The 27,294-nt window shown below is 43.9% G+C and overlaps 1 protein-coding gene across 1 annotated transcript in view; it reads left to right on the top strand.

Moving 5' to 3' along the window:
- Positions 1-27,294, top strand: part of LOC141114076 (cadherin-like protein 26) — a 130,897-nt gene that overhangs the window by 28,266 nt on the left and 75,337 nt on the right. The window contains exons 2-4 of the mRNA XM_073607537.1: positions 7,453-7,560; positions 19,615-19,764; positions 24,174-24,318. Coding sequence (XP_073463638.1) covers positions 7,546-7,560; positions 19,615-19,764; positions 24,174-24,318 — 310 coding nt within the window. The 5' untranslated portion in view covers positions 7,453-7,545. The remainder of the gene's footprint in view (positions 1-7,452; positions 7,561-19,614; positions 19,765-24,173; positions 24,319-27,294) is intronic.

Below are 27,294 nucleotides of genomic sequence, written 5' to 3'. Positions count from 1 at the left end.
TTCACACAGAATGCAGGATTCGGCCCCGCCCCCGGCGCTGCATCATTGGATTTGATTGACAGCAGCCGGAGCCAATGGCTGCGCTGCTAAATCCATGCAATCCGGACATGAGACACCAGCTAGTGCTGGTGTGCTTGTTCCCGGCTGGAGAAAGATCGGGGTCGGGTAAGTAAAACGGGGGCTCGGGGGGGGGGCTGCAGCACCACAGAAGGTTTTTCACCTTAATGCAGGTGTCCTCAAACTACGGCCCGTGGGCCACATGCGGCCCGCCGAGGACATTTATTCAGCCCACCCCACCCAGGCCAGGCCTCGGGGCGGGACGGTTGTAACACAGCGGGAGACTGCTGTGTCACGGAGCTCACTGTTAAAAGTTCGGGCACTCTGTGATAAAAGTTCCGCCCTCCTCCTAGACCAGCTAGTGTGATAGAGGCAGTGTTCTGTCTATCACACGAGCTGGTCTAGGTAGGAGGAGGGTGGGACTTTTATCACATCGCGCTCCGAACTTTTCGCAGTAAGCCGTGACACAGCAGCAGGAGATGCCCAATGTGCACACACACTGACTGGTGAGACATTGTTTGGCACAGTAAGGCTGTGAGGGGGGGCTTGCAATGATGGTGAGGAAGGGCTTGCAATAATGGTGAGGGGGGGGCTGGCGGGCACTGATTAGGCTGCGTTGGCGAGCATTGATGGACACTGATCAGACTGCATTGATGGGCAGTGCAGTCTGTATGTCTCTGTGTGGGCAAAGTTATTGCTGGTATATTGTTTTTGTAGCGCTGTGTATATATGTGTATATTTGTATTTTCCCATTGAAATACTGGTAAGTTTGTTGATTTAACTTTACTTGTTCTTCATTTTAAATATTGTATTTGTTCCCATTTTGTTTTTTCACTTCAAAATAAGATATGTGCAGTGTGATTAGGAATTTGTTCATAGTTTTTTTTTTTAAACTATAGTCCCGCCCTCTAACGGTCTGAGGGTCAGTGAACTGGCCCCCGTTTAAAAAGTTTGAGGACCCCTGCCTTGATGCATAGAATCAGGGCCGTCTTTAAGGCAGGGCAAAAGGGGCAGCTGTCCTGGGCCCTGTCATTGTTGTGGGGCCCAAAGCAGCTGCCTCATTCTTGCCAACTATCCCGGTTTAAATTCCCTTGTCCCTTGAGGTTTTAGTCCCGTGCTGTGTCTCGATATCTCAGTGTGAAGTTGGTACTAATGCTGCCCAGCTCTGCCCTACTGTTGTGTACAGATGACTCACCTGCAGACCCTGTGTTTACATGGAAATACCGGTATTGATATGTAAATAGCGGTGGCATTCATATGTAAATAGCGGCAGACCGGCAGCATTCACATGTAAATAGAGGCAGTATTCATATGTATGTCATGCCCCCTTGAGGTCATATCCACCGTCACCTATACTGAATGCTGCCCACTGAGGAGATAAAGGGGCATGCTTGAAAGTCCTGCCTACAACTGTGGTCATCAAGCCTAACGATCACACTCCTTCCAGCACTGTCACTGATCCCAGGAGCCCTAGGATCCATAGAAGTTTTCTGTCTATTAATGGGTCCCCTCACCTCCCCAGTCCATGGTGTGCAGGCAGTGAGGAGATGATGTGCTGTAACCTCTAGCAACCAATCAGTGAGCCATAATGTGTGCTGTAACCTCTAGCAACCAGTCAGTGAGCGGTAATGATACACTGTAACCTCTGGCAAATGGATTTTGAGTCTAGCTGCTATTTATTGCATTTCTCAGAGCAGGTGGACAGCAAAACTGCATGGAGGGGGGCGGCCCAAGAAATTTTTTGCCCAGGGTCCAATCAATATTAAAGATGGCCCTACATAAAATGCATTAAGGTGAAAAACCATGAAGGTTTACAACCCCTTTAAACTAATTGGCATTAGTCCCCACAAACCAGTTTCCAGATACACAAAATTATATCAGGAGATTATTTTGCTTTGAAAAGGAGCTTGCCCTTAGCTACTCCTGCTACTAAAACCCAAAAGAAACAGCATCAGAATATAAAAAGTTATGGGGGCCTCCTGGTCTTATTTTCCTTACTGCATTTTGCTTAAAATTGTTCCCCTCCAGCTGTTGATTGAGCACATACAGTATAGTAGTTCCTCAACAGCTGATGAACCGTTTCTTTGTGAAAAAAAAAATACGGTGCCAGCTTGGTCCTACATGTTCCATATGTTGAGTTTAATATTTGGCAAGATTTATGTTTTCTTTTCATCCTTATTTAAAATCTCATGACGTATACTTTATAATACAGTTATGAAATCCAAGTAGAAGCCCAATAAACACCCCAGGGAAACTTATGTGGTATATTCTGGCCACAGAAAAGCCATATTTGGTTTGTTCCCTTAACAGATGGATGAGTTCACGGTTTGTACTTTGCAATTAAGTGTACCATTGTTCTGCTAAAGCACAGCTAACATAATTGCTATACAAGCCGTTTTGGAAATTGCAGTTAAAAATACCCAATTTTAAGTCTGCTTCCAACCATGTTTTTTTCAGACCTCCAAATACATTTCAAGTCCAGTTCTAGCCTGAACTCTTTACTATGTAGCCAGGTACTAGGCTACAACAATATGGGGAAGGAGACATTGCCTTCTATTCTTCTCTCCCTCTGCTCCCTCTGAGATACCGATGTTATGATGCATCATTTTCCTCCACCCAGCAAAGGGAGTGCTAAAGCCATGAAAGTCCACAGACTTCTTTGCAGAGTGTGGAGAATCCTGGGAGTTGTATTTTGGGGAGATGGCAGCCTTATGATGATGCCAATCCTTACACTACAGGGATCAATAGAGCCTGTGCAGCAGGAGGAGTAGGAGAGGATTTTTTTTCCTAAACATTCGTTCCTCTTGGCACCAAGGGTGTTTGAGAGAGAGCGCACCTCTGTCTGAATATTTGCCTGCCAGCGGGAGAAGATACCAGAGGAGATTTGCGCCTGAGAGTGAGGACACCCAGGGGCAGTGCAACACTGCCCATTTCACGGCACCCGCACTGCTGTTGCAGGGAGAGTGGAGCGTTCACTCATCCCTGCTTCCCCGCGATCACTGGAGGCCATCTGGGAGAGACCAAGGGGGGTCACCTCTTCTACAGTGAGAGGTCACCACAGCATCCCAGGGACTGGTAAGAGGGCTATTCGCCAATTGCTGATACTGCTAGAATGGACTGAGCCCACTGAGAGCAGGACACCAAGTGTACCCAATCCATACTGCATTTATTCCAAACCTAGACTGCACCTATACCAACCCTATACCGCACATGTGTCAAACACAAGGCCCATGGGCCGAATCTGGCCCTCCAGGCCATTTCATGTGGCCCTTGCACCTCTCCTGCAGCTGCGGTACCCACTTATGCAGCCGTGGCAGCAGAGAGGACAACAGAACTCCTTCTACAGATCCTGCTCCTCTCTGTGCAGCCGCAGCACCCTCTTGTTTCCATCTTCCCTGGCCTCAGCATTCAGCAGACTCTGGCAGCTGACTCCAGCCCTCCTCCAGACCCCGCACTTTGCTTCCCAGCTCTGCCCCCAGCAGCACAAGGTAAGGGGGGAGGGTTGTGCATTGTGATGTAAGAGTCGGGACTTTTGACTTCTGATGGTGAGGGGGAAGGCTCTTAAAATCTGATGTAAGGGGATGCACAGTGCACTGGACATCTAGCCTTATGCCCCGTACACATGATCAGATTTTCCGACAACAAAACCGTGGATTTTTTCCGAAGGATGCTGGCTCAAACTTATCTTGCATACACACGGACACACAAATGTTGTCGGAAATTACGAACGTCAAGAACGCGGTGACGTACAAGACGTATGACGAGCCGAGAAAAAGGAAGTTCATTAACCAGTGCGGCTCCTTCTGCTTGACTCAGAGCATGCGTGAACATTTGTGCGACGGACTTGTGTACAGACGATCGGACTTTCCGACAGAAAGTTTTGTTGTTGGAAAATTTGAGAACCCGCTCTCAAACATTTGTGTGCAGAAATTCCGACAGCAAATGTTTGACGGAGCATACACACAGTCGGACTTTCCGACAACAAGCTCACATCGAACATTTCCCGTCGGAAATTCCGATCGCGTGTACGCGGCTTTACAGATACAATCAACCCTTTGAGTGCTACCATAATGCTGATGCAGCCCGTGATGAAATTGAGTTGGACACCCCCTGCTATACCGCATTACTGAAACTTTACTGAATCTGAACCAGATCTACCAGAGACTATACCGCACCTATATTGTACCTATACTGCATGCAGGTTACTGCATGGGACTGTTACTGCATGGGACTGTTAAGTGCACCAATGCTCTTAAAAGGGCCCCAATAATAGCAGGCAAAAGAACATTTGAAAGGACTGCCCCTTCCATAATTATTATGCAAGTCCCCTTTGTTGCATTGCCCCCCTCCCCCTCTTCTTTTGGACAGTGCATACCTAGTCGGTCTAAGACTGGTAGCGCCACCATAAATGCACTTTGGCAGTATAGTTCCAGTACGAAGTAAACTTCATTACTCTTCACTGCTGCACTTGATTTGGCCTTAATGCTGATCTAGACGCCAAATGTCATCTTATGCCTAGTCTTTATGGTTAATCATTTTGTATGCTAAATTGTGTTGTTACCATTGTATTGTAACTGTTTTATGCTTGCTTAGTTATCGACCATATTGGGTCACAATATATCAAGTTTGCCTTTATTACCTGGTTTTGTGTCTGTTTCCCTTGATATGGCACTACACTTGGGTACTAAGTATTACCCTCAGTGGTTTCCTGTGATATTGTAGGTTTATACACTTATCCTGGTTGGTTAGAGTAGCTGAGTTTTTTTGAAAAAAGGGCGAGGAAAAAAAAGCAGAGGATCCATCCTAATCAACATCTACTACAGGGGTAGCGCCACAACTAGTTTTGAGACTGGGGATCTTTAAGAACCCCTGTGAGGGTCCACTGCTAGTTTCGTTCCCAAATGATATTGGGAAAATATTTGAACCCATGAAAGGGTTTTCACTGCTTGCTTTGTTGCTATAGGAAAGATGACACACTGAGAGGAAGAAACATGATGTTCCCAGGACAGGAATTAGGGAGAACGTCTATCAGTGTCATATTGCATAAAAACCAAATAGGTGTTCCAAGACGTTCTACTCCACAAAAAGTTGACGTAGAATGAGCAAAAGGAAAAAGCCATTTCTGTGTCTGAAGTATGCTTCAATGCCGTTTCAGATGGGCGCCTACCCAGAATTGTAAAAATAGGACCAGACAGGTCAGTTAAACATGCCATTGCATTTATATCTCGGGGTGCAGAGTTAGACAGGTTAGCATTCCCTGTCAAACTTGGCTATTGAGTTCAATACAGCCGCACCACAACTGGGAGTCAAATGCTCAACTCGTAGTTGCAGTGCAATGTAAAATTGCCACTTGGCAATGGAAAAAAAAAAACAAAAAACACACAGGATTTCAGGAGGCAGCAGTAGCAGGTCTTTTCAGAGGGCGCTAAGCAGTACCGCAAGTCTGAAAGAAGCCTTAAGGTGTATCATTTAGAAGAAACTATTTTTACATTTAACAACTGAGATAGCTTGTAGTCAAAATTTCCCAGACTCTTTGCGTGTTGTACCTGAAATTACTTGCTTTTTTTAGTCAAGATCTCCAGTTAAGATAAAATTGCAAGTCACCTTAAATTAAATAACTTCTCCTGCTTGCTAAGAACTGGTTTCGTAAGCATTTAGTTAATAGGGTACAGTTCAATATTGGATGGAGCAGAATTATATTCTTTGCTTGCTTGTAGTTTAAGTACAGAAAAAAGGGTACAGTAAAACTGCATGGTGGAGCCAAAAAGCTAGTTCAGTAAATTAAGTGTGTCTTATGCCGCGTACATACGAGCCAACTTTAGTCCGCCGGACTTTCTGACTAGGTCTGACGGTCTTTCCGAACCAACGGACTTGGCCACACACAATAGGTCTAAGTCCGTTCTTAAGTCCGTTCGTTTTGAACGTGATGACGTAAACGGGACTAAAAAAGGACGTTCAATAGCCAATAGCTTAGCTTGCGTCGTATTTGGTCCGTCGGACCAGCACACAGATGAACAGTGTTCCCAATTTTAGTCCGTCGGACTTTGAGTCCGTAGGCACAGATTTGAAACATATTCTATTTCTAGGTCCGTCGGATTTTTATCCCGAAAAGCTATCGGACTAGCCCACACACTATCGGATTGTCCGCCAGACTAATCCCGTCGGACCTAGTCCGCCGGAAATTCCGCTCGTGTGTACGCGGCATAAGAATCCCCCTTTAAAATAAATTCTATACCCAGGCCATGGAAACACCAATCATTAACAAATGATAATGATTGGAGATGCCTACCCTGAAGATAATAGTGTACTGTTTAAAATATTTTTCTTAGGGCTCAGCATAGGGATGTTACAGTGCCATGGGAGCTACCATCTTGATTCCTTTGAGATAACCAGGGGTGATGAATGATCAGAGAACCCAATGGCAATGAACGGGGATAAGTACACTGCAGATGGTACTGTACTGTTCAAAATCTATATCTCAGGACTTTGTAGATGGCTGCAGGAATACCATGGGTGCCAGCATCTTCGATTCCTCCATGAGAACCAGGGGTTGATTGCAGATGCCAATTTCTACCTGTTCTCTCCAGATCTCATGCCTGCTCATTTACAAAGTGCCTCCCGGAGTAACGGGATCTCTGTGCAGCACTCAGGAGTGCACTTCAAGGCTGGTACTGTGTTATGTAGGCGAATAGTCAGATCAGACCAGCATGCTCTCAGAACAGCCTCTGGTTACACAGCACTGCTTGTCAGGGGTGCAGAAACAACAACTTGATTACAGGTCGGACAGAGTAACTTAAGGATAAGCGATTCTGGCTGTGAAATGCCAGACAGAATTACATTTCAGTGCCTGCACAGTCTACAGTCAGTGTTACATTTATGTTTGTAAAGCACAAACATTTTTATTTTCAAACCCCAGCCACAGCTTTGCTTTATATTGGAAGTTTAGCCAAAATCTAAACCTACTCCCATTCTAGGCCTATTCTATCTAACCCTGTAAAGAAAAGATATGTATACTACACTTACCAATTCTGAAGCCACATGATCAGCTGTCAGTGGCGGCTTCAATGTAGAGGAGGGACAGCCGACTATGGACGCCCCATAGTAAGTCTATGGGTGATGTCATACCCCAGGCATTTGGAGCCCTTGTCAGTGACTTCACCTCTAAATAGAACAGATCATGATGAAATCGGACCAGATTGACTTCAGAATAAGCAAGTGTACAGATCTTTTTTACAGGATTGGATAGATTTGGGGGGGGGGGGCTCGGCGTAGGTTAAGCGTTAGATTTTGACCAAGCTTCCACTTTAGGCTAAAACTTTTTCAGTTTTGTTATTGAACAGAATACAAGACAGCTGTTCCATGCATATCTTCACAACATTATTTATCATTCTTCAGGAACTCAATAAAAGGAGTGCATTACATCGCCAAAAGAGGGACTGGATTATTGATACGTTCACACTCCGAGAAGAGCTTCCTGGACCCTATCCAATGCTAATTGGCACGGTAAGCCTTTGTGTACTTTGGAATGTTTATTAGTCCAAGTAGTTATTACACAAGCAGCTACCACTGTACTTAAGCCCAGTGCACACCAAGTCTTTTTTCATTCAACCCGTTGGGTTGAATGAAAAGAAACCAGAGATCACCATACCAAGGCAGACCAAAGAACAGATAGCTGTACACATGGGCCAAAATGTATCCATTTCATGCTGAAGCGACCATTTTCTGCCGATTTTCAGCTCATGTACTTGTACTCATGTATGTACTCATATTTCAGCAATTACTTAATGGGACAGTGAATGGAACAATGACTAGGTAAAAAGTGGATTATCCCAAAAACCATGTTTACACAGTTAATATAAAAAAAAAAAGAAGAAAGGCGTAAAGAAAAGATACAAAATGTCCATCAAGTTCAAACTCCCAAGATGTCAGGAACAATGAATCAGAGGGAGACAGAAAATGCAGTAAAAGTCAGTGTAAGCCAGTAAATCAGGAAGCCAGAGATCAGCGTAGTCGGAGACAGCAAACAGGATCACGAACCAGAAGGGACGTCATCCAGGCAAGTCTTTAACAGGAACACAGCAGATAATCCTCAGATATGTTGACCAAGGCGAAGGCATGGGAGAATGAATCAGGCAGTTTAAATAGCCAGAAGGGGGATGGCTGACGAGCAGGAAATGATCACCAGGTGAGGCACTGTGGAACAATGAGGAGTGCTGGCAATTAACCGACAGCTGAGCGCTGAGAAGGGAGGGCTGAGCCCATCCCTGACACAAGATTCCAGTTTGAGAAAGAAACAAAAAACCCTCTTCGGGAAAGGGGAGATTCCTTCCATACTCCACAGGTTGTTAAAGTGGTCGTAAAGTCACGAATCACAAATCCTGGAATCCCCTCTGTAATAAAACGATATGCTGTACCTGTGATTTTTAGAAAATATGCAGTGAAATACCTTATTTCAGAGGGCCTCTGGGCATTCACAAAACTTCAGCTTCCCCAATCTGAGGACTACAGTGGGAGGGGCTAAGATTTCCCATTGACGTCAGCCAGGAGGAGAGGAGGAGGAGGAGAGCGGGAGGAGGTCACGTGAGCGCACAGCAGTGCTCTGATATAGGGCATTTTGCTGCATAATTTCCAAAACACAGATACTGCACAGTATATATTTCTGTAACAGAGGGGCTTCCAGGATTTGGGATTAGCGATTTTACTGCCATAGCGGGAGGAGAGGGGAGGGGCGGGAGGAGATGGCTGACACACAGACTCCTGAGCTGACACGAACAGGGAGGGAGGGGGAGAGACTGCAGGCTGACGGAGGCACGTAAACTGCCCACAGTAATCATGGATCAGCAACCACTAAGGCACACTAAAATCCGGTACACACTACAGTTTTTTTTGTTGTGCAATCCAGCAGGTTGCACCAAAAAACTGTCCTCTCTCCCCTGCTGAGCTGTTGTGTTCTGGCAGTGGGACGGCCACCCTGCCAGAACACTCCAATCAGCCCTCTCTGCCATTGGCTGAGAGCACTTATCAGGAGTTGGTCGGCTGCTGGTTTTCCAGCATGCACGTCCGACCAAAGCAGGTTTTTCTTGGTTACAACCACTTTAAAGCTGAACTCCACCAATATACTGAAAAAGAAAAATCGCACCCAACCCTCTCACCCTGCACTGCCAATAGTCAGGACAGCCATCAGAAATTGTTGAGCCCCTTACACAGCTTTAGGCCTTGGCCCCTCCCCCCTGAGCCTGACCACCAACATTCCCCAGGGCTTGCCCATGGGCCATCCTACCGAATCCGCACACCTCACCTGTACGCACTCAGCCCCCCCTGCAATCCTGTATATATGTCAGCCCCCCCACACACCTGTATATATGTCAGCGCCCCCCACACCTGTATATATGTCAGCCCCCCACACATGTATATATGTCAGCGCCTCCCACACACCTGTATATATGTCAGCGCCTCCCACACCTCTGTATATATGTCAGCGCCTCCCACACACCTGTATATATGTCAGCGCCTCCCACACCTCTGTATATATGTCAGCGCCCCGCCCCCCCCACACACCTGTATATATGTCAGCGCCCCCCCACACACCTGTATATATGTTAGCCCCCACACACCTGTATATATGTCAGCGCCCCCCACACATCTGTATATATGTTAGCCCCCCACACACCTGTATATATGTCAGCACCCCACCCCCCCCACACACCTGTATATATGTCAGCGCCCCCCCACACACCTGTATATATGTTAGCCCCCACACACCTGTATATATGTCAGCGCCCCCCACACACCTGTATATATGTTAGCCCCCCACACACCTGTATATATGTCAGCGCCCCACCCCCCCACACACCTGTATATATGTCAGCCCCCCCACACACACCTGTATATATGTCAGCCCCCCCCACACACCTGTATATATGTCAGCCCCTCACATACACAAACCTGTAAACACACAAGGCTCTGGCCCCCTCCCTGTGCACAAACAGTCCCCCTCCCTTTTCCTCACAGCCCCTAATTGTAAAGAAGGTCTTCCCACTTAGTCCCAGACGGTTTTCACAAAGCTGACATGTTGCTGAGAAGCTCAGTACAAATCACACGAGGGGTGCACATACACATAGTAGCCAGAGGTGGCAGTAAAGAGCTCGATGTCTGAACTCAGTGACACGACAACAGCAGAAGCTGTGAAATCATTTCTGTACTGCACAGCACGGCTCCGCCTTCACCCGTCCTGCATTCTTCTGCCCCGGGCGGGCCCCCGGGGCCCCTACAGTTGTGACGGCTGTACCCCCATGATGGCGGCCCTGTCAATAGTTAATGGATTGGTTCAAAAAATGTTTACCTTACTCGTCACTTCCACAGCAGGCGGTGCTCTTCTCTACTTCCCAGCCCAGCGCAATGCAATTCAAAAACACATAACTGCAGTATGGTATAAAGGAGTCCCTTCCAACACATATCAAATCACTTTTAACCCACACAGGCATGCTGCATTTTTTCTGCACTGCATCATTGTAAGCTGCTTGCTCTGGGGGCACTCGACAGGAGAGAGGGGCCAGGAGTGCTGGTGGGGACCCGAGAAGAGGAGGATCAGGGCTGCTCTGTGCAGAATCGCTGCACAGAGCAGGCAAGCAGGACATGTTTGTTTTTTTGTTTTTTTTTTTAAATTGACTTTAACTGCTTCAGCCCCAGAAGATTGGGCTGCTCAGTGACCGGGCCATTTTTTTGCGATTCGGCACTGAGTCGCTTTAACTGACAATTGCGTGGTTGTGTGATGTTGTACCCAAACAAAATTGACGTCCTTTTTTCCCCACAAATAGAACTTTCTTTTGGTGGTATTTGATCATCTCTGCGGTTTTTATTTTTTGCGCTATAAACAAAAAAAACAGCGACGATTTTGATAAAAAATACAATATTTTGTACTTTTTTGCTATAATAAATATCCCCATTTTTTTTTAAAAAAAGCTATTTTTTTCTCAGTTTAGGCCGATTATGTATTCTTCTACATATTTTTTGTTAATAAAAATCGCAATAAGCGTATATTGATTGGTTTGCGCAAAAGTTATAGCGCCTACAAAATATGGGATAGATTTATAGCATTTTTATTATTATTTTACTACTAGTAACGGCGGAGATCTGCGATTTTAATCGTGACTGCGACATTATGGCAGACACATCGGACAATTTTGACACATTTTTGGGAACATTGGCATTTATTCAGCGATCAGTGCTATAAAAATGCATTGATTACTGTAAAAATATCACTGGCAGTGAAGGGGTTAACACTAGGGGGGCGATCAAGGGGTTAACTGTGTTCCCTGCTATGTGTTCTAACTGAAGGTGGGATGGGACTTGCTAGGGGAAGAGATAGATCGTGTGTTCATACTTTGTATAAACACACGATCAGTCTCTTCTCCCCTCAGAGAACCGAGATCTGTGTTTACACACAGAGATCCCGGTTCTCGCCGTGTCACGAGCGATCGTGGGAGCCCAGCGGTCATCGCGACCGCCGTGCACTCGCATCAGCTCCGGGGGCGAGTAGCGGGCGTGCTCGCGCCCCTAGTGGCCACAAATAAATCGGCGTAACGTGATGGCGATTCGCGCAGCCGAGCCATGTTGCCGCAGTACAACTGCGGCAAGCGGTTAATATCACTTCAAAGAAAGGAAAAACACTCCAAGTATGACTTTAAAATACTACATTTTTCTGTACTTTCCATTTTTTTATTTCAGTTGGTAACAGGCCTTTTTTAATGTTTCAGTATGGTTCATGACCAACTGGACAGTTATAGGTTTGTGTGTGACAATACAGAAGACTCCCTCCGAGCCAGTCTTTTCTCGGGCAAACAATAGGCTCTTAATACAGCCCAATAAAGCAAATGACCTTTTCTTTAAAAGAAAGGCTGGTGTTTTCTTTGTAAAATTCTTGTTCCTGGAAAAGTCGCCTCTGAAAAGGATACCAGTCTGGTAAGGGGTGGCACACTGGGAACTGGTAAAGGGGCTTTTGTACTAAAATGTTAAAACTATTAAAAAAGAATTAAAAGAAACCCCTACACACACTGTCAGTCAAGCTAATTTTATGTGGGACAAAAAAAAAACCCCAAACACGAACGTAATGATTTAATACCACGTCTTTGCAACAAATCACCATGAATATGTGAAGGTATCCGTGCTACAACATACTATAATAGCAAATGATGTAAAGGAGGTCCCTATCTGTGATAGGCCTCACTTAAATTCTCTTGTTACCTAACCCCCATATAATATAGCCCTCTAACCAATAACTCTTCCTTTACCCAGGAGTTACCCCCCAAAATTATCCAATGCTCTCTCAAAAATACCATAGTCGAACGACATTTGCCAGAGACATCCCATTCTACCCCCCCCTCTCCCACCGCCCCACCTTTCCCAGTCCTCCCCACCCCCCCCCACCCCCCATTCCCTACGCTCCCCATCTAGACACCCACGTGGGCACACAATCTTCCCACTTCACACAGTCTTTGAACACCCAACCCAAAGGTCAAACTTAAGACACACATGAAGCTACTCTAACCACCCACTAACCATGTCCACATCCATCTAGAGCTATATACAAACTACATCCTACATCTGTCATATTCCTTTCTCATGTTACAAGACCTGCATATCGGTACTTCAAACGAATATATGATAGACTTTCCTCGGAGTGTCTGTTATCGGCCAGTTATGACCCAATTGAAGGTTTAGGTTGAGTCCTTAACCCCTTCCACAAATGATCCAGTGTGGAAGTGATTGTCTATATTTGCTGGGACATTTCGTTACTATGTATCTCTTAACTGTTTAACCAATGATTAAGATTTCTGTAATGATTTTCTATTTTTCAATAAAGTAAATTTTTTGGAAAAAAAAAAAATAGCAAATGATGAAGCAGCCAGCACAATTTGTTTGATTAGCAAATAAAAATACATGAAAAGTCCATATGCAGCTCTAAAGAACAAATAAAAGGCTGTCCATAAGAGTTTAGTGAAAGGAAGAGATGAGACCCCAGCACCTGCTTCAGTGTGTGATTGAATTTACACCATGGTGTGGTGTGCTGCAATCTCCTTGCCAAAAGAAGAGATAAAACAGGCATATAACCAGGATCTGTATATCAGCACCAGCATCAGGCACCAGGTGGATGGCTCCACGCCGTGGTAACACTGAACACCCTTTTCACCAAATAGGACTTCATTCAAAGACATCCAGTTTTCCAGTTCGTTATGCTTAATCTCCCATTCATGAGGACGATACCACCTTTTCAACGGCAGCAGCTCTGCGCTCGGCTTGTTTTCTGCCTCAAACTGGTCTGGTTTGATGCAAAAAACAAGCCAAGCATAGAGCTGCTGTTGAAAAGGTGGTATCGTCCTTAAGAGTGGGAGATTAAGCATAGCGAACCGGAAAACTGGATGTCTTTGAATGAAGTCCTAAGGGATAGAAGCAAATTTCCCCATCGGTGTTACCACCGCGTGGAGCCATCCACCTGGTGCTTGATGCTGGTGGAGTAGTGGACCTCTTGGCAGGCTCTATTGGTTTTTCTTTTTCCCTTTTGGGGTACCATATACATGGCTATATATGAGTTTTTTCATATACTTTGCAGCCTGACCACCATGGTATGAGTTGGTAAGCATCTTGCGATTAACCATACTCCCCTGTGCCTCTCATGAAGAAGTGAGAGTTGTCTTGCGAAACGCATCAAGATTAGTTGCACGGTTGCTTCAGATTGATGGTGGTATCTCTATGGCATTTGTAGGTCCTATCAAAAAGGTTTCATGTGATACACTATGTTATGCATTGATGTTCATTAACAAGTTGTTATATTGTATGTGGTTTTTAAATGTATGTGAATACATTTTTCATATTTTTTATATATTTTGTTTGAGGTGTGACTCTTTAAAAGTCCCGTGGGCTAAATATTTTTTTGTTGTGTGCATACTACTTTGGAACTGAGGCACTACCTCTACCCATTTCATATCAGCTCTTTTTGTATGTCTATCTACAGTAGATCACTCTACTCTCTCCTCCCATCAGCATACTTCTTTGCACCTGAACTGATTGCCTTCTCCTGCTTCTTCCTCTCACACGCCAGCTCTGCTATATAGGGACAGCAATGTGCTGATACCAGGCCACATTCAGGCAAGGCCGTAAGAACACTGCTTGCATTTCAAAATACATGTAATGATGTATTAAGATTACAAAGCTTTTTTGTTTTTTTTCCATCTGCTTAGGGTTCAGCTTTTGCCATTTGTGTGGTCTATTCAATAGACAGACATTTGTTCCATCTGTTTAAGTGATCAATTGCTAGTCGTCTCGATTAATGGGTAGTGATTTTAGCAGGGAGACTGAGCTATTAAATATCACGTTTACAGCTCTAGCCTAAACCAGTGGGAAAACACTGGGCTGAGATAAAGAACCCATTTATTTGCTAGTGAATCTTTACCAAAGACAAAGAATGAATAACTGTCCTGCGGTACAGCAAACATCATAAATAACTGCTTCTACTTGCACTATGCCTTTGCAGACATCCCATTAAAAGGAGCTTTATGGTGCTACGATAACTTACCACCAGAGTTGGTACTCCGTATATGTTCACAAGTCTGTACACAGGCTTCCCTCTCTACCCGAGACTTCCCCTTATTCCCTATTTTAGGGAACCCACTATTTTCTCCTGGCCTTAGATCTTAAACGTTTAGGACCCTACACCAATCGGGCCGTGGTCAAGCATCCCATTTTTTGTGGCCTTCTATAGCCTCGTTGACAAGGGACACAGGCCCCTCCAAGCTCCCCTTTTGGAATGCCCTCCAATTACACTATTTTCTACACTCCATACCAAATCCTCAGAGTTTTAGCCGTCATCAACTTTTGATGAATACTGTTCAGATGATGGAACTCTGTCGCAAGTTTTATATACAACTTATAATTTACTGAGCACTCCCTCTGTACAAGTGCCCTTATTTTGTATGAGAAAATGGGAAACTGAGTTAAAAATCGTACGTTTACGTCGGGCCAACAACAACACGTTATGAGATTTTCCCTAAAATTGTCAGTCTGTACAAAAATTCAAGAAGCCAACCTTAAAGTTTTGACGGGGTGGTATCATACTCCTCATATGTTACACAAATGCTATCCCAATACAACGGACCGTTGCTGGAGATGCCAGGAGGGAAGAGGAATGCTGCTCCACATATTTTGGTCCTGCCCTAAGCTGACGCACTTTTGGGCAGAAGTCCGAAAAATTACTCAAATTCATGGGAATACAAGTTTCCTGACAGTCCAGCCTTCTTCTTGTTACGCGTTTCAACCATTCCTGCAAAAATAACTCTGTTATGCACAGTACAGGTTTACTATAAAGCATACGATCACAGATCAAACTGAAGCATCACCAGGTGCTCGTGTGATATACCCTTTTGGACAGAGTTTCCAACAAACTCCTAACAAACATGCTCCTTACATTCCAAGTCTGTGACGCTTTAAAGTGCATCTAAATCCAAGAACAAAAGGTTATGTTTTTCAGCTTACCAGTCCTCAGATGTGGTGGCTGCAATCGCTTTTTTGGGGCTTTTCCCCCCTTTATTTATACCTGGCGATCCTGCTAATAACATACTTCCTGTCCTAGAGAGACAACACTATATTTATGTTGGGGTCATGTTTTCACCCTAGGCTGCATATGCTTTGGACTTCAACACCTTCCCCTCTCCAAATCTCCATAGCATAGCAGGAGATATTCTTTAGCTTCTACACCTAGAGGTAATCCAAGCAAGGTTGACAAGACTCCTTTGTCAGGGCTGGGCTCAGCCCTTCCTTCTCTGAGCTGGCTGCTCAGCTGTCGGCTAATTGCCAGCTCCCATCTCTCTCCACAGTTACTCAGCTGTTGATGATCCTGCTCGTCAGTCCTGCCTACTTAAGCCGTCCAGTCCAGAGGAGCTCTGCCTTTGCTTTGGTCACATCACAAGAAACTATCTCCTGCGTTCCTGTTTAAAGACTGGCTTTGCCGACATCCCTTCTGGCTCCAGATTGTGCTTGCTGTTCCTCTACATTGATCCCTGACTTTTGGCTTGGCTGACTATCCGTTCCGGTTACTGAACTTTGACTATGTTTTGACTACGTTTGTTCTTTATTACTTTTATTATTAAACAAGTGTGATTTAACTGTACTTCTGTCTCGGTCTGATTTCATGGTTTCTGACATCCTTGGCAGAAGCACTGTGTTGGCAGCTTACTGTAGGTAGTTAAAATTTCACCGATTTCACTAAATGTCTGGCAGAGTCAACAGGTATTTTTTGTAATGGATTTGTGAGAAAAATCCTGGACAGCCGCACTCAAAATAATAATAATCGCCTTTATTAATAAAAACAAAAATACATGCCACAGCAAGAAGTATAGGGACGCTGACGCGTTTCACACTAGAGTTAGTGCTTAATCAAAGCTATGATTAAGCACTAACTATAGTGTGAAACGCCTCAGTTTCCCTATACTTCTTGCTGTGGCATGTATTTTTGTTGTTTTTATTAATAGAGGCAATTATTATTTTGAGTGCGGCTGTCCAGGGCTTTTCTCACAAATCCATTGTTACAAGCATTGCCGGCACCTGAGGCTTCCAATTTGGAGGAGAGGTTCCGGATTGACTTTCTTAGAGTGGTGATTTTTCAGGTATTTTATGCACTTATTGAACAGATATAGCAAAATGCTTTCAATTACATAGCAATCACACCAAATGGGAGCAGGGGCATACCTAAAGCATTTGGCACCCGGGCAGATCCTTTACCTGGCAGAGATGGTCAGAGACTGCAGATATGATACAAGAGATGGTCAGACTGCAGACATGATACAAGAGATGGTCAGAGACTGCAGACATGATACAAGAGATAGAGCAGCCCACGCTGTGACTTCAGAGTCATGCAGCTCTGTAACGTCACCGCGCACCCCGCCCCCTGTCCAAGTCTTTGTTAAGCCTGTCCAACTCCCGAGTCCTGCCCGACATGCCTGCCTGAGCCCAGCCTGCAGTTCCAAAGTTGGCGTGCTGCCATATTTTTTAAGGGTGGCCGCTGCTTCACCTGCAGATACTAGATCGGGAGCCTGTAGCGGCCCGGCAAACCCTGGCCCACCGGGCAAGTGCCCGGGGTGCCCTATAGCCATTTCGGGCCTACCTGACACCTCCCAATGTGTGGCACCCGGGGTGGACCCCCCTTCCTTGTTGGTATGCCACTGAATGGGATTATGGGAGCAAGTTAAAGCAAGAGAGAAGTTTATTTCTAGGGTTTGCGTACTCTAAGCTCCGACATGTAATGTATCACACACGGCCACCCCTAGAAATCTGTGAAAAATAGAAATATTCCTGACAAGAGTTAACATCTTAAAACTAAAGAACGCACACAAAGAGCCTTTGGCATTGATAGGGGGTTTATGGGATTTTTCGATAGTAAAACTTGTTCTGAACATGCACTGCTGTAGATTCCCACACTATGAATGGGTCAAGTGCGGTTAATTAGGGATGGGACATTAACAAGCAATGTTATAAAATGACATACATGCTTTGTAGCTAAATGCCCCTGGAAATTATAGAAAAATACTGTCATGTGCACACTAACACCCAATTACAGCCATGTGCCATGATCCTTGGGTACAGATTACTGGTACTGAACAAACTTATACTTACAATTAACAGATGGTATGATGGATATTCATATTCTGTGCCGCCACACCTCAAAACAGCCTACAGCTTTGTAAAAGAACACCTGCTGCTTGCTGTAAATCACCTTTCATGCGGTTTCACTTGATCCTAAATGTAAAAGAAAGAAAAAAACTAAACATGCTAAATTTTACTACCTTGTTACATATGTATTAAGTTTGAAGCTAATTCCACTCTTATCTTTATGCTTTTAAAATGTTGATTGCTGCTTTTGTGTTTGTGCAAACACCACTCACTATTTTTACAGTTGATATATTCCAGTCATGCTAACAATGTACGAAATTCGGCAGTAGCTGCAAATAAAAAAAAACAAAAAAAAAAAAAAAACAATAAAAAAAAGTACACACATACACATACCTGTTCGGCAATATAAAAATAGATACAAAAAGAAAGAATGTTTTTACAGATGAAACAAAACTGCCGACCTTTGCTGGATGACTGGTTTACAGGCATGTCACTGAAAGCTTATTGGCTATGTTAGTAATAAGCAAGTCTGTAAGCTGGTGTAAAGCAAATATGGCCTGCGGTTTGGGCTCAATTCACTGCCGTTGAGACCATCAGTACAGGCAGTGGGTATCTGACCACTTGCCGACCAGCCGCCGCAGTTATGCTGCAGCAGGTTGGCTCAGCTGTGCAAAATCGCCGTAGTTGTACATCTGGCTCGTACATGGCGATCTTTGGGCACGCACGTACACCGATTGGCCAGCGGGGGAACCAATCGGTGGGTCCAGCGGACTCGCTGTCCGCCGCCCGCCTACGATTGTTCCCCGCAGTGACAGAACGGGGATCTGCCATAGTAAACCAGGCAGATCTCTGTTCTGTCAGCAGATGACACACAGATCTTGTCTTTCTGCTATGCAGGAAGAGGGATCTGTGTGTTGTCCCAGGCAGCCCATCCCCCATACAGTTAATAAACACAGGGAGCACATTTAACCCCTTAATCGCCCCTGATGTTAACCCCTTCCCTGCCAGTGCCCTTAGTAGTCAGTGCACATTTTTATGTCACTGGTTCCCAAAAAAAGTGTCAAAAATGTCAGTTAGGTGTCCAATCTTTCTGCCGCAATCCCGCTGAAAATCGCAGATCACAGCCATTACTAGGGAAAAAAAAAAAATAAATAAAAAAATAAAAATGCCATAAATCTATCGCCTATTTTGTAGACGGTATAACTTTTGCGCAAACCAATCAATATACGCTTATTGAGGGTTTTTTTGGTTTTTTTTACCAAAAATATGTAGCAGAATACAAATTGGCCTAAATTGATGAAGAAATTAGTTTTTTTTTTTTTAATTGTTGGTCTTTTTTGTTCATAGCGCACAAAAATAAAAACCGCAGAGGTGATCAAATACCACCAAAAGAAAGCTCTATTTGTGGGGAAAAAAGGACATCAATTTTGTTTGGGTACAATGCCGGTGTAATTTGTTAGTTAAAGCGACGCAGTGCCGAATCGCAAAAAAATGGCCTGGTCAGGAAGGGGGTAAAATCTTCCGGGGGCTGAAGCGGTTAATCAATGCATTGCCACTATGCACAAGTGTGAAAGGTCTCTAAAAAAGCTGAAAAAAATGAACATTTAACCAAAAGGTTAATCAAACTTATAAAAAGGAGTAGGATATCTGGTGAATAAATGTTATACCTTTGTCTCAAATCTATTATAGAGAAGAAAAAAAATATATATAGAAGTACACCGAGTAATGACATTATGAATATAATCTTGCTTGACTTGGATTTTGGTTAATGGGCCATGCTGCCCCCAGGCTGTACTGGAGAGTTGCATATGCCTTGTGGGCAAGCTTGGCAAGTGCAGATCAATTAAGGTATTTTACGTTTGCCTTTGCTTAAATCTTGTGACTGGTATCCGGCAGGTGAAGTTGGAGGAAGGATTTCAGCTGCAGTACAAGCTGCAGGGGAAAGGAGTAGACGAGGATCCCAAAGGACTTTTCCACATCGACGAAGACACTGGATCAATTTACGTTCATCAGAAAATTGACTATGAAAAAACCCCTCTGTTTCAGGTAAGTCATTTGTTTTTATAAGGTGTGGAAAAAAAACATTAAAATAGTTTTTTTTGTTTTTAAATTTGGATTTCATAGTGAAGAGTTTCCCTTTAAGGCCTCATGTACACAGGGCATTTGTCCATCTCTCCTCGACGCCTTTCCTCTGGTCAGCAGTGTTTTGGCAGGAAAAAAAAAAAAAAAAGAAAAAACGCTTGATGCTCGTAAACGTGTTTGGATGTGTCAAGTGCTTGAGCATCAACTCATTTCAGTGGCCAGAATAAATGATTCTGCCCAATTAAATTAATTCTGGCTACTGAAATAAATGAAGGCTCACATGCTTGAGACGCCTAGCATTAGCACACGTTCAGATGCATTTACAAGCGACAAATGTTTTTTCTGCCAAAATGCTACTGCTCCTAGAGGTCTTAATTGGTCCGACTTGTGTCAGTCCGACTTTTGAAAAAGGCTCCTGCGCTACTTCGGTCTGATTTCAGCCCATAGAATTGAATGAAAGTCGCATCCAAGTTGGATTAGCATCTTACCTGATCCAACTTGTGACATGCAAATTGTGCTCAGAGGCAATGTTAGCAATGCAAAATGTATTGGGGGGAAAAAAAAAAAAACAGCATGCGCCCCCCCCCCCCCCCAAATTCATACCAGACCAGACCCTTATCTGAGCATGCAGCCCGGCAGGCCAGCAAAGGGACGATGACAAGTGAGCTCCCCGAACCATACTAGGTCACAGGCCCTCAACATGGCTGGGGAAAGTGCTTTGGGGCAGGGTCTCCCACCCCAGAAGCACCGTGTTGATGGGGAGAAGGGTCTCTTCCCCACAACCCTACCCATTCACCCCAAAAAAAAACAGTTTAGTGTAACAAAAAAACATGAGGCAGTTTTTAACAAGTGTCTCCTGATGTAGATCCAACATCAATCACAAGGTCTTCCTCCGCCGCAAAAAAATATAAACATTCCTCCCTCGACGAATGCTCCCGCCGTTCTGGCAGCTCCCGTGCCTGACAGTCCTTATATAGCTATGGGGCGTGGCCATGCAGTGATGATAGGTCCGTGACATCACAAGAGGGCGGGGGCTCAAAGTTATGTCACCGCATGTCCCATAGCTATAGAAGAACTGTCAGACACAGGCACTGCCAGAAAGTCGGGAGCACTCGTCGGTGGGGAGGGGCTTTTTTTTTTTTTTTTAATCATGTCAGTGGAGGATGACATTGTGATTGATGATCTACATCGAGGGACATTATACATTTTCAATAAATACTTGTCAAAAACTGCCTAATTTTTTTAATTGTTAGACTACACTGTTTTCTTTTTTTTTTTTTTAGGTGAATGGGTAGGGGTACTATGTAACCCATACTCATTTACATGGGGGGCGGGATCTGGGGCTTCCAGATTCTGATAAGCCCCCTGCCCACGGACCCCAACAACCACAGACCAGGGTTTTGGGGAAGAGACCCTTGTCCTCATCAACATGGGGACAAGGTTCTTTGGGCTGGGGGGGCCCAAAGCACCCCCCATGTTGAGGGCATGTGGCCTGGTATAGTTCAGTAGGAGTATAGTTCGCTTGTCCCCCTCCCCTTCCTGGTCTGCCAGGCTGCATGCTCAGATTTGGTATGAATTTGGGGAGGGGGGCATTTTTTTTGTAAATTTGGTGTGGAAATCCATACCAGCCCCAAGTCGCGCTCGTCTCAGTTTGGATCCTGTTCATTAAAGTTGGATCAATGCTGGACCAAAGTCGCAGGGCAAAGCCAGATTGGAAGTCAGTCACACGACTTTTGTGTCGAAGCAGTGTGAACCCGGCCATAAGGAGATATTTATAAACTGGTGCACACAAAATCTGGTGCAGCTGTGCATAGGAACCAATCAGCTTCTAACTTCAGCTTGTTTAATTGAGCTTTGACAAGAAAACTTAGAAACTGAAACGTGTAGCATTCACGGGGTCCAATTCTTGTATCGGAGACAGCAGTAACAGGGGTTTCAAACTTTCCCTTCTCTACGCAAAAAAAAAAAGTGTTACGCTCCCATCAGAGATTTTCTCTCATGTCCTGTCCTGGTGTTACAACTGTAGCACTCGTAGCTGGATGCCAGGATGTGCAGCTGGCTCTTTCATTCTCTCCCCCACTAAGCTGCTGGATCTGGCCTTTTACCCTGCCAGGCCATCAACTTTATTATCTTATCGCTATTAGCAGGGATTCCACTTGCCTCAGTATATTCTTCTGGCCGTCATGCTGCCGCGGAGTGCGGGGGGGGGGGGGGGGTCTCTTCCTTGTAAGGATAACAACACTCAGTCTGCATACCCAGACCTTTTTGATGCCCTTTTGCCTTAAGACAGCGATCCCATTGGCACAATTAACCTGTGCTGTTTGACTAAATATTCTATAACCATCTCACCATCCAACATCATATGAAACCCTCCTTTCCTCTTGCACCCCTGAAGAAGGATTAAACTGTATCCCGAAACGCGTTGGGTGTAAGGAGGTTTCTTCATATATACCCTGTTGTATGGTGATAGTAATCGATTGTTCAGACAAAGCAATATTTCGTTTTATTTTTAATCTTGTTTAATCATTAATAAAATTTGTTTATTATATTACTTTCTATATTTTTTGTACACTTTTACATAAGATAATATCAGGTGCCTTAAAAGTCCACTTAGGGGAACTCCCTTTTGTTTTTGTCTTGAATACTGGATGTGGCACTCTTAAGCTTAAGTTAGCCATTCGCCTTCCCTTCTCTACAACTGTAATTATGGGTGGGCAGGTTTATACATAATAGAAGAAATGGCCTGTAAGACTACAGCATAGTCAGTGTGGTTGGACTACCAATGCAGTCTGGAAGACCATAGGTCTAGGAAGAAGTGTGAATCACCTCTCACCTCATACCAAAACCATAGGAAAAAATATATTTGAAGAGATGCCTCAGGGATTTTGTGGGTGAGAGGGGAACAGGGGGTAAAATTGTAGTAAATAGTGAATATGAGATTGGTATAGATCAAGTGATCAAAAATATGTAAAAATATATACTTTATTCAAAAATAAACATAAATTGGAAGTTTAAAAACAATGGATATATCATGCAGCTACTGCACTATATCATTATAATGAGGGTTCTAATATGAGGAACACATGCATACATGATACATTTTAGGGATCCAACATGTTTCGGAATATAATGGATGGAATTCCTTCTTCAGGGATTTCCTGTGCAGTTGTATTATATAGTCTGAAAAGTGCATGAATAAAACATACCAATCATAATCTATCAATAGTATCAAAATACAGTGTAATGAGCATACATAGAATAGGACTTGGGAAGAGAAAAACAGAAAAATAGTTGGTAATAGTAAGGAAACTTACTAGTTCACACCGATTGTAATTGTTACATGGACCAATGACGAGTAGCCCTCCAAATTCTGATCCCCCAAAAACTATTTTTCTGTTTTTCTCTTCCCAAAACACAAAAACAGTAGGAGGGTCTTAAAGGGGCACTAAATACCAGGATTGCATTACATACAGAGTTCAGAGCTGTGGTGAGCAGGCACCAAAAGGGTCTGAGCCAGAGGTGGTGGAACTGAGTTCCACCAAGTTCCCCCTGGCAAAAAAAGCCCTGACCACTACTATTCCTTTTATATTAGCTTTTAAAATGTACAAAGGCAGCAATTTAGAAATTGGATGAAAGGTTTAGCACTGGGAAACACTTTTTGAAAGATAAAAAGTGCATTTTATGTGCACAACTATATAGATCAGACCAAAATGAGGGACAAATGAGGGGGAAGAGGAACAGAGGAACATTGCTCCAAGTCAGGGACAGTCCCTCGAAATCAGGGACAGTTGCTTTCTCCCATTGCTACGAAAGGAAGAATCACTTTGAATGCTGTGGCACAGTGCACAGATGTACCTGCAGGCACAACCGATCCAACATCCACCTGTATTATCTCTCAACTGATGGGTCTATAAATACACATGCTCCAATTGGCAGTGCATGCTTGTTTATGCTATGGAGAATGACAGCATGAGAACACGAATCTTGAAAAAAACGTGGAACCTTTATCTTGTTATCAAAAGGTTCAGGAAGAGGTTGGGTAAAACCACAGGTGGAGAAGAGTTTTTATAAACCTGTGCACAGGAGTTAGTACCAGCGTTTTTTGTTTTCTGCCACGCTAAGCACCGACTGTACTTTTTTTTTTGCTTCGTATGAAGAAAATATCGCGTGGATTTAAGTTTTAACGCCCCAATTAAAAACGATCATCTTTCCAACAGATAATTGCTCGCAACTTTCCATCTGGTGTAGTCTCTGTTCTCGACAGCTGCTACGTTATACCTCAGCACTGCTACTGCCTTTGACAAGCTTGCTTAAACTGTGCTGCCTGCCAAAGTTCTCAGCAAACTTTTTTTTTCTTTTTTGTTTACATGCAGTGGAAGTTCAACGCCATCAACAAAACTTCCATGAAAGTGGGTACAAGACTCGGCATTCATCTGAAGATCCTGGACATCAATGATAATGCCCCAGAGTTCAAAAACAAGACTTTTTACGTCTCCGTTAATGAAAGCGCTGTGCAAGGTACAGTATGGATAGAAGACCCGATGTACCATCTGCTCGCTGTTGTCAGGTCAGCTCATTTGCTCTCCCCGGCTTGCTGCTAATTGCACAGCTAGGCACAAATTGCTATCTGATGTAATGGTAATAAACTGTGCCTGTCAGGACTATACATCAGCTTATTTGCTCTTGGAAAACAAAAATGTCTTTATATTTTCCTAATAGCAGTGAGTAAATAAACACCTAGTCTAATGGGGCGTACACACGGTCGGACTTTTCAGCTACAAAAGTCCGACAGCCTGTCCGACAGACTTTCGACGGACTTTCGACGGACTTGCGGCGGACTTTCTAACGAACAGACTTGCCTACACACGATCACACAAAAGTCCGTCGAATTCTTACGTGATGACGTACACCGGACTAAAATAAGGAAGTTGATAGCCAGTAGCCAATAGCTGCCCTAGAGTGGGTTTTTGTCCGTCAGACTAGCATACAGACGAGCGGATTTTTCGACCGGACTCGAGTCCGTCGGAAAGATTTGAAGCATGTTTCAAATCTAAAGTCCGTCGGATTTGAGGCTGAAAAAGTCCGTTGAAAGTCCGGAGAAGCCCACACACGATCGGATTACCAGCCAGCTTTAGTCCGTCAGCGTCCGTTGGACTTTTGTAGACGAAAAGTCCGACCGTGTGTACGCGGCATAACTATTAAAGGAAACCCCAATGTTTTCAACTGTATGAGGCATATTAACCACTTAAGGAACGGAATATTTTCCCCCTTCCTGACCAGGCCATTTTTTGCGATGTGGCACTGCGTCGCTTTAACTGACAATTACGCGGTCGTGCGACGCTGTACCCAAACAAAAATGACGTCCTTTTTTCCCCAGAAATAGAGCTTTCTTTTGGAGGCATTTGATCGCCTCTGCGGTTTTAATTTTTTTTGCGCTTTAAACAAACAAAAAAAACATTTTTTTTTACCTTTTGCTATAATAAATATCCAAAAAAAATGTCTTTTTTAGGCCAATATGTATTCTTCTACATATTTTTGGTGAAAAAAAAAAAAAATCGCAATAAGCATATATTGATTGGTTTGTGCAAAAGGTATAGCGTCTACAAAATGAAGAATAAATTTATGGCATTTTTATTATAATTTTTTTTTTTTTTTAATAGTAATGGCGATGATCAGCGATTTTTAGCGGGACTGCGATATTGCGGCGGACAGATCGGACACTTTTTGGGGACCAGTGACATTTATATCAGTGCTATAAAAATGCACTGATTACTGTATAAATGACACTGACAGGGAAGGGGTTGACACTAGGGGGCAATCAAGGGTTCCCTAGGGAGGTGTTTCTAACCGTGGGGGGAGTGGACTGACTGGGAGTAGAGCGAGATCGCTGATCACTAGGAACAGCAGATCTCTCTCTACTTCCCTGTCAGAACGGGGATCTTTCTGTTTACATTGATAGATCCCCGTTCTGGCTCTTTCGCGCAATCGCGGGTGGCCGGAGGACATCGCGGCTGCCGGCCATGCGCATCAATTCCCCCGCCGTGCAGCGCGTGCACGCCTGCTATAGCTGTTTAAAGGGCTGACGTTAGAGTTGCCACCTCATCCCTTTAAACGCGAACACATATGAATTACACAGGTTCTGAGGCTAATTAAATGCAGATAAGGCACCAAGTGAGTTTATTTACCACCTTAATCAGCCACAGAACCCGTGTAATTAATATGTGTTCGGGTTTAAAGGGATGAGGTGGCAACCATAGCTGACGTACAGCTATGGCGATTTGCGGGAACGAACAGACCTGCCGCAGTATAATGACATAGAAGACAAAATGGAGTTCAGTCGAAAATAAATAGGATAACATGAAAGTACAACACAAAATCACATCTTCTAAAACCAGGTCAGCTGATGTACCCATTTTACTTTCTATTTCACAATTCAAAATGCTGCCTAGGAGGTGGTATAGCTCCAGTAAAAGGAATGTTGAATACATATCTTAAAGTAGAACTTTAGGTGTTTCCCGCCCCCCATTTTGGACAGAGTAAGGGAGGATTATAACCCCTTACAATTATTTTTTTGCCCATCTGTGTTCCATTGGGGAGATTTACCTTCACTTCCTTTCCCATAGCCAAAACAGGAAGTGAGAAGAAATCCCTGCAAAAGGAATCCCTCAGTCCCCATTGGGAGGTTTCCCCCCCATTATTTTTCTAGGGACAACCCAAAATTTGGGATTTTTTTACTTTGCTTTCAATGATGATGGTAAACAGGACAAATAGAGAGGATGAATCTCCCTAACCGAGACACAGACAGCAATAAAAACCTAATAGGTATTGTAATCCATCCCTATTTTACCAAAAAATAAATAAAAAATTCCCTTTAGTTATACTTTAAAGGGAGTGCTGTCAATTTAAATGGAATGGATAGTAAGCTTCAGCACTATGTGAAGCTTGTTAGAAGCCCGCTAGTAGCTGACAGCCCTCCCTGCAAAGCACGCAACAAAAACACACTGATTGCTTTGCAGCGTGCTAAAAATAATTAAGACCGCCAAGAAACTTTTTGGCCCATGGATATGCATTGTGGGACCATTTAAATCGTATGGTTTGCGCAACATAACACACTTCTAGACAAAAATGTGCACATCAATGTGTATTTGAACACACATGCGAATAGGCCCTTACTTCACAGCATACGGGATTCATGCAGCCTGATGAACCTGCAAAGCTGGCAAAGTGGCAATCAAGTTGCATGCCCAGGACATACAGTGCATCCGGAAAGTATTCACAGCGCTTCAGTTTTTCCACAATTTGTTATGTTACAGACTTATTCTAAAATTGATTAAATTCATTATTTTCCTCAAAATTCTACAAACAATACCCCATAATGACAATGTGAAAGAAGTTTGTTTGAAATCTTTGCAAACTTATTAAAAAAAAAAAAAAAAAATCCCACGTACATGAGTGTCAATACTGTACTCAATACTTTGTTAAAGCACCTTGGCA

Source organism: Aquarana catesbeiana, linkage group LG12 (genome assembly GCF_042186555.1).
Source record: "Aquarana catesbeiana isolate 2022-GZ linkage group LG12, ASM4218655v1, whole genome shotgun sequence".
In the NCBI taxonomy this organism is placed as follows: domain Eukaryota; kingdom Metazoa; phylum Chordata; class Amphibia; order Anura; family Ranidae; genus Aquarana; species Aquarana catesbeiana.
Note: the sequence above shows the minus strand (reverse complement) of the source record. Positions and strands in the feature narration are given on the sequence as shown.